The sequence below is a fragment of the Gordionus sp. m RMFG-2023 genome, chromosome 2 (assembly GCF_954871325.1).
Source record: "Gordionus sp. m RMFG-2023 chromosome 2, tfGorSpeb1-WG-v2, whole genome shotgun sequence".
Classification (NCBI taxonomy): Eukaryota; Metazoa; Nematomorpha; class Gordioida; order Chordodea; family Parachordodidae; genus Gordionus; species Gordionus sp. m RMFG-2023.
Genome location: NC_088776.1, coordinates 12309507 through 12322039, shown reverse-complemented (window position 1 = coordinate 12322039; position 12533 = coordinate 12309507). Strand labels below are relative to the sequence as shown.

General features: G+C 28.0%; 1 protein-coding gene across 3 annotated transcripts in view; it reads right to left on the bottom strand.

Annotated features, from left to right (window-relative positions):
• Nucleotides 1-11709, bottom strand: part of LOC135923644 (contactin-like) — a 29538-nt gene extending 17829 nt beyond the window's left edge. Inside the window, exons 1-13 of one of the 3 annotated variants that reach the window (XM_065458506.1) lie at nucleotides 11580-11709; nucleotides 11312-11537; nucleotides 10970-11201; nucleotides 5935-6226; nucleotides 5213-5519; nucleotides 3487-3617; nucleotides 3139-3231; nucleotides 2694-2791; nucleotides 1959-2076; nucleotides 1654-1762; nucleotides 1360-1541; nucleotides 560-818; nucleotides 103-239 (exon numbers count right to left, since the gene is read on the bottom strand). In XM_065458506.1, coding sequence (XP_065314578.1) covers nucleotides 103-239; nucleotides 560-818; nucleotides 1360-1541; nucleotides 1654-1762; nucleotides 1959-2076; nucleotides 2694-2791; nucleotides 3139-3231; nucleotides 3487-3617; nucleotides 5213-5519; nucleotides 5935-6226; nucleotides 10970-11201; nucleotides 11312-11537; nucleotides 11580-11640 — 2245 coding nt within the window. In that variant the 5' untranslated portion in view covers nucleotides 11641-11709. Of the gene's footprint in view, nucleotides 1-102; nucleotides 240-559; nucleotides 819-1359; nucleotides 1542-1653; nucleotides 1763-1958; nucleotides 2077-2693; nucleotides 2792-3138; nucleotides 3232-3486; nucleotides 3618-5212; nucleotides 5520-5934; nucleotides 6227-10969; nucleotides 11235-11311; nucleotides 11538-11579 lie in introns of those variants that run through there. The other 2 variants (XM_065458507.1, XM_065458508.1) reach the window with 2 other exon arrangements.
• Between the last annotated feature and the right edge of the window lie 824 nt (nucleotides 11710-12533).

Below are 12533 nucleotides of genomic sequence, written 5' to 3'. Positions count from 1 at the left end.
AGAATAAAATACATAAAAAAAATTTATATGCAGCAGAAATTACATCTTTTTGAGGGAAATTATTTTATTCTTTTCTCCCCTTTCTCATTTTTTTTAACTAACCGATAACTTTGACTTGAGCCGAAGAATAGCGGGTGCCGTGGCCGTTAGAGGCTTCGCATTGGTAAATCCCGTTATCTTTATCCGTTACATCTCTGATGACCACTATTTTTATTTGCGGTTCGTAGAACAAGCCTTGTCTTAAAGAATATTTTTTGTATAAAATGATTTATTTTTTTGACATTTATGAATTGAATATAAATGGTATTACTACTATTGGATGGTAAGATGGAAGAATGGGGGCTCATTTTTTAATTTTAAAAAGAAAAACAAACAAAAAATTTTTTTTTGTAACTATTCAAAAATAAATAATGATTTAAAATTTTTTTCAAAAAAACTATACTTCTGTTCTTGATTTTCTCAGCTCTACTTTTTTTCTAATGTTTATAAAAAATATCAAAGATTTAATGTTAAGAATTTTAAAGAGTAAATAGAAAAAGGAATAGCCAATTAAACCAACCTAAAAATTTTGTCTTTCTCATTAGGGTCCAACAACAACTGTATCCTAGGCTTGTTTGTACTTTCTTCTTTCCCAAACATATTATAAGAATCATCTAATAGTTGTCCATTTCGCTGTAAACTTTTTTTATCGAACAATTTGCCATCTTTGAACCATCTGTATTTAACTTCGGGTTTACCATAGGCTTCACAGATCAGCTCGATTTTAGAGCCGGGCGTGACAAATTTATCCTTTAGGGGTAAGGTGAAAACCGGGGCAGCTTTTTTTTATAAATAAATATCACATATAATAATATGCAATGTTTTATTTGTAGTATTGTTAAATAGCCCGATTGGGGTCGATTTTCACAAACGGCTAAGATTTAAGTCAAAATAATATTATGTAAACCTCGAGATTTTGCTAATAAGTTTACCTTTCTGCCATCTATGAGCAAGATCTCCAGGTTTGTGTAATAAATTTTTAGCTAAAACTTGAGTTGACCGTTTTTAAAAATCGATCGTTTAACAACAATAGTCTTTTTTATAAGGCCGATAACTGGATGAACAAAGTTAACGCAACTCAGTAAAATATTAGAATATAAGGTTCATAAACCAAATGAACAAAGTTAGCGCAACTCAGTAAAGTATTAGAATTTAAGGTTCATAAACCAAATTGACAATTAAGTTTCCCGCAATAAAAAAGAAAAATTTCTAGAACATTATTTTTTTTAAAAATTTACTCATCGAATAAATAGTATAAAGATATAAGGGAGGAAAATGTACTATAAAAAAAATATTTCATATGTATAGATACTAATATACCTGAAACGCTCAAAGAGAGGCCCTGCTCCGTTTCCCCTATCACATTAGAAGCTTTACATCGGTAATTCCCATCATCCGTCGGTCTAGCATCAGGAATTATAAGAACCCTATTAAAATCTTCCATTCTTGCTTTAGCGGGTAGCTGGCTATCGGCCTTAGTCCAATTGTATTGAGGTATGGGGCTTTATGAATAGTAAATAAGTTTTGAATTTTTTTTAGATTTAAAATTATAAAATCATATATATAATCTAGATAAATTATTTAATTATAAAAGTTTCAAATAGCATAATATACTCTCCATATGCGACGCATTCAATGCGGACCTCTTGGCCCATAAGAGGATTGCTGGGAAATATGGAAGGGAATCCAACTTCGATTATAGGCTTTCTGCGACTATTTACAACTTTAACAAAAATATAACATATATTAAATATAACTTAAATTTCGTTATTTTCGCATTTAATGTTGAAAATTAATCGAGCTATAGACAATTATATTTAAAGTTAAATATACCAATTCGGTCAAAATAATAATCCTTGTTAAAAGCAAGTTTGTTATTTATTAAAAAAGAAGAAAATGATTATAAAATGTAGACATACAAGTATTGGATACGCTAAGCTTTATTTCTTTGCTAGTTTTCCCAAGTGTGTTGGCACCAGTCTGAGCCACACTGGATTTAATCATACATATATAATTGCCATCATCTGATAAATCCAACTTGATTTGTTTTTAAATAGTTGGGATTATACATAATTAAAAATTTATTAAACAATTTGAGGTGGCGGAGGGGGGTAATTTTTAACTTAACAAACTTAGAAATTTAATTAATTTATGAATAAATATACCATCATATAAGGTATAGTCTGATGAAAATATAATGGCGAATCTGACATAATAATAATAGAAAATTATTATCATCTGAGTTAGAGATCGACGCAGGCCGTAGAAATTTTCTATCAGATTCCTCAGCCTGGCCAGTAAAATATTTTTTACAAGCTGTCAGTCCTGTCTAGTAATATTTTTTATTTTTTTATGAAAAAAACGACATAAATTTGTTTAATTATTAACTTTAAAAAACATTTTTAAAACTTTTGATTAGTCCTGCTTTCGCCGACCTCTAATCTGAGTATTTGTTTTACTCTAATTCTAAATCTAAATACGATTTATAGAAATAAATGAGATAACAGTGTTAATATCCTTATAACATTTTTCAGAGGAACCGGAAATTAAAAATTCTAACAAAAAGAAGTAATTACTCTTTTTTCTTTTCTTAATTTGCTAATAATAAATTGGCCATAACCAAATATTTTTTTTCATTCAAAAAAATTATATACAGTTGAAAAGTATAGATTTCCTTTCCATGAATGGAAAATGCGAGCGTCGGAAGGAACAAAATTTGGTAGGTAATCCTTGAACCAATAAAAACGCACATCTAACAATTATGTAAAAAAGTAATATTATAATTTATATAATTACATTATAAGTAATTCTTAGAAGTCTACAAAACAGGTTCCAAAACAAAAAAAACTATTAATTAAAGGAGGGGAGGGGGTTAAGGATCGGAGTTTTAAGGGCCTCTAATTCAAGTAAGTATAAAATAAAGATCCAATGAGAGGATGGAATTCTAGATGATATAAAAAAAATTCCAATCTTGGTATTGTTCCATTTAATTTAATTTGCACTTATGTCAGATATAAATGAATTTATAAAAAAATTTCACTATTTTATTATTACTAATTTTTTATTAAGTTTAATTTTTTTTATATATATTCGTTTAACCTGGGTAGGCATCTGGGGCTTGGCACGGTATCATAGTGTTAGTTCTTATGTAGGCCTTTATAGGTAACGCGTCGGGCTTGAAATCTTTTATAACTTCAATGCCAAATACATAACAAAAAATATATAACCAATCGTATTTTAATTTTTACATAAAGCAGTTGTCTCACCATGGTTGGGTGAGGGGGGGGGCAAAAAAGCGCCCTAAGCACGCATAAGATAAGGATGTTTATTCTGAACAAAAGATTTCTTTAAAGATAATTTATTTTTAAATGGGCTCCTTAGGATATTGGGAGATAGTGATTTCATTATGAAGAATATTTTTACAATATATAAAAAGTGTTTTTTTACATCCAAAGGAGAGTCTGGCCTTAGAGCTGAGAGCCGTCCCGAATATATTGGAAGCGGAACAATAGTACTCGCCTTGATCTATATCGGATTCTGGATCAAATATATCTAGTATACCGTTGGTAATCGATAACCTTTAAATTTTATAATTATTTAATTTTTCTCATAATAAAATCTAACTGACTTTGTCCGTGTTCACCTATATATATGTATAAGAAAAACTATTATTGTATTCAACGAGGTGCAACATGACTTTTAAAAATTTTATTTAAAGAAAAGGTAAGAATGAGTATTATATTATATAAAATCAAAGTACTTTTATGGTTTTAAAAAAAATATTCAACTAGGTATATAATAAGTTAACGGATTTGGTTATTCAAATATATATATATATACAATATACATTTAAATATATATCTACAATATTTATTTCTTCCTCAGACTGAAACTCGTCAATCAGTCATTAAGTCTTGATTTCCTATAACGGGTATCATCATGAGGGTGTAGTGGCAAATGTTATTGGTTCAATTAGGTTCTTGTTTAGTTTCAAGGTTTATCCTGGCCTTTTCATCATTTTTTATAATAGCTTTTTTAATTTCAAGCATCATTTCGATGTAGCGTTTTTTACCCATACAAGTTGATTGTTAGTCATTGAGATTTTTGTTTGTTTCAGTGTTAAGGTTTTATAAGATATTTCAAGTATTTCTGTAAGGAATGTCTTATCCAATCTATCTGTATTCTTGGTCCTTGTCCACAAATTAACTTTACGGGTATTCAGATCTGTTGAGAAGTGTTACGAACTTCTATAAGTAAATAGTGCTTGGTTATAAACCTTGGCATTTTTTAATTTGTTCATGGTATACGAAACGATTTTTCATAATTTAAAGACTCCTTCCTATGAGTTTGTTCCTGCGAGGATTATAGGGAGTCGATATATACCAAGGAATACCACTCCTGGACGGAGGGTTACAGGGGTAAACTAGCACTACTGGTATGATATACCTCTTTACTAGATTTACGTCCATTATTTAAACTAAAACGAATCCACCCTTAAATTGTATCCAACTCCTTCGACTAGATAGAATTGAAGAATATAATGGCTAGAAGCAAACTCTAGTCGTAACATCGGTCTCTTATTAGATGAATTGAGAGTTACTATTTATGTTGGTATAGGGGCGACAATGTGCAATGGCATGTTTGTGTTAAATGCAATTTTATAGATTCGATTGGTAAACATGGTTTGAACTGTTTATAAAATCAGGGAAATTATCATAAGAGCCACATCTAAGAAACCATAGATAAATCGAGGGCTACCAGCTGCTCGTATACTAAACCATATTCATCTCCATAGCCTTCGGAGGATATCTAGGATCCAGTCTAGCAGCTATCCCATGGGCATCAGAAAAATTTATAATTTAAGATTATACGTGTATTTCTTAAATCCTTATAAATTAACGCGCCTGCTCATTAAAATCAAATAAATAAATTTATAATTTTATAAGCCCGATAGTTACAAATTAATGACCATTTAACATTCAAATTTTTAACCTTAGGCAATTAAATTCGTCACTCCACCAATAAATTATACATTAGACAAAAAAATAAAAAATTTAGGATATAAATCATCCGTTGTTAAAAATGTCAAATATATTTTGTTTTTTCGGGTTTTAATAGTTTTTTTTACATCCAATTATAGTAATATATTGCGATCATATATTTCTTTTGGTACCTATCATAGCCCACTTCGTCAAAATTATTAACGTTCTTGATCGCCAAATCGATAGCTCCATACCCGAAGCTATGATTGAAGACAGCCGTTGATATAATTGGAACTTGATTTTTGAACCAGGTGTAAGAGGGATACGGGTATCCTATCGCTTTGCATGATAATTGAATTCGTTTTTCGATGGATTTGGTGTCCCAAGTTGTATCCTTGGGTTGAAGGATGAAGCTAACACCACTGGGAGCAATGCTGGAATCGAAACCTTCTTGTAAAGATGCGCGAGGACTGGATAAGGAGGAAATGAGGCCGAAATCTAATAAGGACATTCATTTGTTTACATTAAATTTATAATCTGTTTGTTTAGCCAAGTATATTATCTTAAAATTGTAAAACAGCAAATTATCGAATTTCAAATTTATGGCAAAAAAAAGGTCCTATATGATTTTTTCTACCATCGCATAATTAATGATGTTAATTAGTCGGATCGAACAAAACGGCCTAACTCATTTGGAGGTTTGCAAATCCAACCCGATTATACATTTTGAAAAATAGATTACAGTGAATCATTTTAAAATAGGGTTATACAAATGCAGGAATGTAAATTTCCGGTAAAATAAAATAAATTTCAAAATTGAAGAAACAAAAATAAAAATTTGCCAGAGAAAAACATAGTAATATTAGTAAAAAATAATAATAAAGATTCTTCCAATAATATATATATATATTACTTTCGGAAGAGCTGTACAAATCGGAAAAAGGTTGTTCATGTGAAGGTAAAGATGGCGTATGCTCATAAGAAGACGATGTAAATTTATCATCGCCCCGGTGGAATTTATTGTTGAGAGATTTTTCGCATATAAAAGCTCCCAACCTATTATTATTATCTTGGAGCCGTAATGACGTTGAATTCCACTTCCAAGCCCCGTCCCGATAACTGTATTGATAGACCAGATATTGGGATGACTCTTGATCCCAAGCTGACATGTAATTATTTCTATCGAGGCTTGGTTCATTCCAAACCTTGTATTTTTTTTTGTAAAAAAAGTAGTGTATAGTAGTGATCTGCATCGGGCAGAATTTTTCCTGCCCGGCCCGATCCCATACAAAAAAGTTTTTCACTTGTCAAGAAAAGCCCGACCCGAAATAAAAATTATTGCCCGGTCCGAATTTATTTAAATATAGAAGAATTTAACTTTTTTTATTGTAAAAAAAATATTAGCGCTTTGTTTCTTGCAAGAATTTTAAAATATATAAATTTATTGTATTAAATGTAATGATATCATATATTTAAAAATTTAAGCCCGACATGGACCAAATTTTTTTTTTAAATATTAGGCCCGAACCGAAATTATTTTCCGGGAGTGTATATAGTATAGATTAGGCGAGTAATCAGGGGAAGGATCCCTCCATCGCAAATTTGCTTATTCTCGTAAATATCATTTTAAGCTGATAACGATTATACTTCAAATTTTTTTAAAAATAAATAAAATCTTAAAATTATTTTTTATAAAAATTTATTATAGGCAAAGGCCTACAACAAGTGGACCCAAATATCTTTAATAAATTTATGGCAAAAACCCCATCTAATAATGCCCCCATAGGAAAATCCTGGATATGCATATGGTATACATCACTAGGAACCGGTCCGAACCCGCTCATTAAAATTTTTATATGGGTTTACTGGCCGGATCTTATATTATTTAGTCCAGTCTGGCTTGACTTATAAAAATTTTTTAATAGGAATAAATAATAAATCATTAAGTATTCATTTTGGCGGTGTTTGTAACCCATAAAACTCTGAATAAATTTTTTCATTCAAAAAAAATTGAATTCATCTGATACATAATATGTAAAAAGGTATTTAAACAAAATAAATAAAGGGCCAAATCAGCCAATCAAATAATTTTGATAATTTAAGGGGAAAGTTAATATTTTAAAAAAAAAGATATGTGTGAGGGTTAATACTTTCTAAAAATGATGGCTCTAATTTGTATCAATATACACTACCTGCCATAAATGATTGCCCACCCTGCATTTTTTTAACATTTTTCTTAAAATAAGACAAATAACACACAATATGAGGATCAAATTTATTTATAAGTTTACATATTATTGTATAAAATTACAAAAAATAAAAGACATAGCAATTAATTAAGATCAAATTTTTGTCTCATCAATATGACCACCTTTATTCTTAATAATTGCTGCAAAATTTTTTGGTAATCTTTCGATGAGATTTTTTAAATATTCGGAAGTGATATTGTTCCATTCTCTCTATAATACTTCCCAAAGGTGCGAATGAAAAGTTAGAGGGCTTTTTCGCCCTTGTCGATCAAGGTGATCTTATAAATGTTCGATTGGATTGAGATCGGAAGACTGGAATTGCCAAGTCATCAACTCGAGAATACAGTGTTGTTGTAGATTTTGTAAATAATCTTTGCATAGCCTGGATGTATGCTTTGGGTCATTATCTTGTTGAAATAAAAAGTTATTCCCGATCAAACACTTTCCTGATGAAATCACATGGTCCTCTTGCCGGTATCCATCTTTGTTAAGGATTCCTTTAATTTTGACAATGTAGGCGGTTGCCCCGGCACCAAAGCACCCCCATACCATAAGAGACCCTCCCGCCAATTTGACTGAAGGAATTATGCAGTGATCGCTCATTCGCTCTCCAGCTGATAGGCGGATATATTGCCTTATTTTAGAACCGAAGATTTCGAAGCTAAACTAAATAACCGCTCAACAGGTGATGAAGATGGTAAAATGGTATTATACTTTTTGTTTTAAAAAAGTCTTCTATATTTTAATGATTATTCAGCATGATTATATTAGAATATATTACATCTGTAATCTTTTAAATAATTTAATGTCTATCTAATCACCTCCCTAGCTATGGAAGGCAAGCTATTTAAAGAGTTGTTTAAATTTGAAGTTAATCAAATGAGGTGGTTATTAATTTATTCACTTTTATATTAAAATAAACACAATTTTGTATATTTGAGCTTAGAAATTTATTTTATTATAAAAATGTTTATTATACTGTACTTATTTCTTATTAATAAACAGAATAGCATTTTATTCTATAATTATGTTATTTACCATTAAATTTTCTTCCTATTTAGATCTAAAACAAAAATTATGAACAATTAAAATACATTCAGAAAAAATTGACATATTTTTTTATATTTTTATTGATAATTTGTTAATGCAAACAAATGAACATTCAAATTTATTATAATTAAACACAACAATTTTTTTATTTTAAATTTTAACATAAATAAATTTAAAGCCAAAGTTGGCTATTTTTTTCTATAAGCAATAAGCTGTGTTCTGGTTCAATTTAATTTTGATACTTAATTGCTTTTTAGTCTAGGTTACAAAGATTTTAAACTAGGATACCCTATTTTAGTTTGTTTTAAGTATGAAAAGACTTAGTTTTATTTCAAAAAATATTTATGACCACAAATAAAATGTTGGTCCTCTTCCCCACATTGAAAATTCCTGACTACGTGTATGTCTCTAATTCTACATCATTTACACCAGGGTAATTCCATGACAAATCGACCAGTGATTCGGCCGACCATCTCAAAAATGAATGAAACTTGGCATGTTAGTTATTTATGTTGTAAATGTTAATAAAATCCAAATTTTAGAGCCCCAGCTCAACCAGATCCAAAGATATACGCCTTCAAAATAGAGAATCGCGTAATGCGTGATTTCTTATATCTTGTTTTTCTTAAAAAATACTTAAGATAAAATTACAAATAATATATCACTTTATAGCCCTTAAAATTTTACATTGGAAAATATTGAAAAAAAGTTAAAAATTTTTAAGTGTTTTTGTATTTCCGGTAAAAATAAAAAATTAACATTCCTGGGAAGGGATTTTTTTTTGGTGTTGATACTCTCTAAAAATGTTTATACCTTTATATTAAACTATTTAATGAAAAATCTCGATAGCCATTTTTGTTTTTTTAATTTTATTAAAATTTTTATTATTTTTGTAAATAAAAAAGGATAATATAGATGGCGTTATACTAAATTTATTAATAATATATTATATTTAATAATAATATATTTTATATCGGTATTAAAATCAAAAGAAATCGATTAAGTATAACCAGTATGATGTCCTGGGGCAATAAATGAGGAAGCGGCCCATATAAATATATTTAAAATTATATTCAAGCTATTATAAAAATATATCTATTTATCGCAATCCATTTTGCGCTTAAATAGAAATTCTTGAGGCCGTAATTTGTATATATTTACACACTTCTGGATCTATTATCGTTATTATTAGAAATTAAATTTTTATATCGATAAATAAAAAATTTAATTATCAATCATGATTGAAAAGAACATAAGGATTAAAAAAATATTTCTTTTTTTACTTAAATTTTTTTTTAAATTTAAAAAATTGTAATAATGAAATCACTGTGTAGTAATCCATTCATTAGAGAAGGCCATAAGTCTATTTCAAAAAATCTACAAAAGGTAAGTTTATTTATATTATGGATTAAAACATTTTTAATTTTAGATTCTGGATTGCCACGAATTACTTGGTAAGAAAATCAAAAAAACTAATAGAATTAAAAGGATTTATGTCATCTCCCAATATAAAACCTGGGCGAACAATTGATCAGGAAACCGTGAATATTATAGAAAATTTTTACTCTTCTGATGAAGTCAGTCGCGTGATGGCCGAGAAAAAAGACTATAAATCCATAATGATCAAGGGGAAAAGAGAGCAGTCTCAAAAAAGATTAATTTTAAACAATTTAAAAGAATTATATGAACGATTTAAAGAGAGGTACCCGATAATTAAAGTTGGATTTTCTAAATTTGCAGATTTACGGCCAAAAAATTATATTCTGGCTGGAGCCAGTGGAACACACAGTGTGTGTGTTTGTGTAATTCATCAAAATTTTAAGCTTATGTTTGAGGATGCTAATTTGGTAAAACTATTAGCTATGCCAGAATATCCATTACATAACTATAAAAATATTTTAGCTCAAACAATATGCAATCCAGCACTCCCTATTTGTTATTTAGGAGATTGTAACTATTGTCCAGGCACATTCTCAATTAAAAAACAATTAGATGTTTTATTTGCCCAAAATAACATAGATCATATCATTGTTCTCTGTAAATGGATTATTTTTAAAACAATCAGTTTCATATTCTTCAATATAGGGAAATACTTAGTGTAGTTAGTACCTAGTTAAATATTTATAAATGTAATGGGTTGTGTTGGAGATTTCCCCCTTCTAGGTAAATATATAGAATCTTATAAATATAATTTTAAAAATAATAATAATGATTCTCCTGATCTGATCTCATTCCATCCCCTTCCCCTAAAGTGAAGTCATTATAAACAATAATTGAAAAAAAAGAGTATAAACAATTTTTTAAAACAATTATAAGTAATATTTTATCAATTATCAGAACAAAAATTTGGGTATTAAATTATTAATTTATTTAATGAAATTAATGTTTAATTTATATAATTATATTCTAATTATATATTAAATTAACAAACATATAAAAAAGTATCTGTATCATTTTTGAAATTTAAATTAATTAGGATACAAATACTTTTCAAACATCTTTATCTTAAATACAAAATACTTTTCAAAATAATAAAAAAAATAGCAGCATCCAATATTGCTATTAAGTCCGCACATATATAAATGATAAATAGTATTGTTGTAATATATTTTAATAAATATTTGAACTAATATAATTTGATATTCTAACTTTATCATTGTTGAAAGGTCCTGAAAAGTTATGCAAGTCTGAGATATATCTTTTGTTTATAGTATGATAAGCCTCTCTTAACTTTAGCTCATTCCCTTGTGGTAGATTGTTGTTAGAAAACATATTGTGTAATTTTTGACTATCAATTTCTTCTTTTCTATAAACTTCCATCATTTCCGAGTTCCAACCAGAATCATATGTCAGTGGTATCTCTTCACCACGCCAATACCACCTTTTATTTTAATTTTTTAAATATCAATAATGTCTTAATATTTATCAATTATATTGTTAAAAATTATAATAAATAATATAGTATAGCTATTGTATTTTATTGTAATTTACCTATTTTGTTGTTTATTTTTGACACCACTAGTGAACCAAGTTTTTAAAGCAGGATCATGATAATATAGATAATTTGTTATAAATAAATGTTCGTTTTTATTTCCAACACTTAATAAAGTTGAACCCATGTTTCTACAAATTTCATCTGCTGATGTCCAGTTAGTCATAGGTGCTGGAGCAAATAGATAACAACTTTCTTGAAAAAATAACCAATAATTTGGACACTCTAATTAAAATATATAATTAAATTTCAATTCAAAATTAATACCATATGAATATATCAATTGATTTAGGCCAAAACAGAGCCATAAGATAAACAATTTTATCATATTCTATAAATAAAATTGAATGAATCCTACCTGAAAGGTGCAAACCACATTAAAAAAGATTTGATAAAATTCCACTAAAAATGAATATTACAAATTATACCTGTAAATGTAAATTTTCTGTAATTAAGTTCTACCTCACTTTCTTTATACTCTAATTAATTAAATAGAAAAAATCATATGTGTGTGGTTTCTTTCCATTACTTTCATTATACTAGGAAATATCTTAATGTCATTTTCTTTTGTCTAATTTTAAACTTAAAATTAGCCAAATCCCCCCTTCACTACCTATAGACTAATTAAATTCCTGATATGGTCCACTTATTTTATTTTGTCTACAGCTCAAATAACGTATAAATGTAAAGGGTCTCTCATATAAAATTTCCCCTATTATTTTAGAATATAAATTTGAATGTTATTATATATATAATGAAATAAGTTAAAGTAGATATCGCGATATATTTAAAAAGTAATTCGAATATTATAATTAAAATATTTTATTATAATTAACCCTTCAATAGTCCGGTGAAAAAAACGACGTTAGTACTCGGGTGGGGTTTAATAGACCCCAATTTCAAATGTATATATCTCCAGTTATATTTCATTCAATGATATATCATTGATTTCATTTGATATTTCGATATAAGATAGATCTAACCTTAAGCTTGATAAAATATTTAAATATTTTTATTTCTTAAGCCTAGATTAAAGATGATGAGGATAATTATAATTTGTGCCAAAATTTTTTAAAAAAAGCTTATTTTTTCAAATTTCAAATATAAAATTAAAAAATAAATCCAATGATAATTTATAATATGGATCTTTATTCTTCAATATAAAAAAAAATTACACTAATATATTCAAATATATTAAAAAATATAGAACATTGAAATATG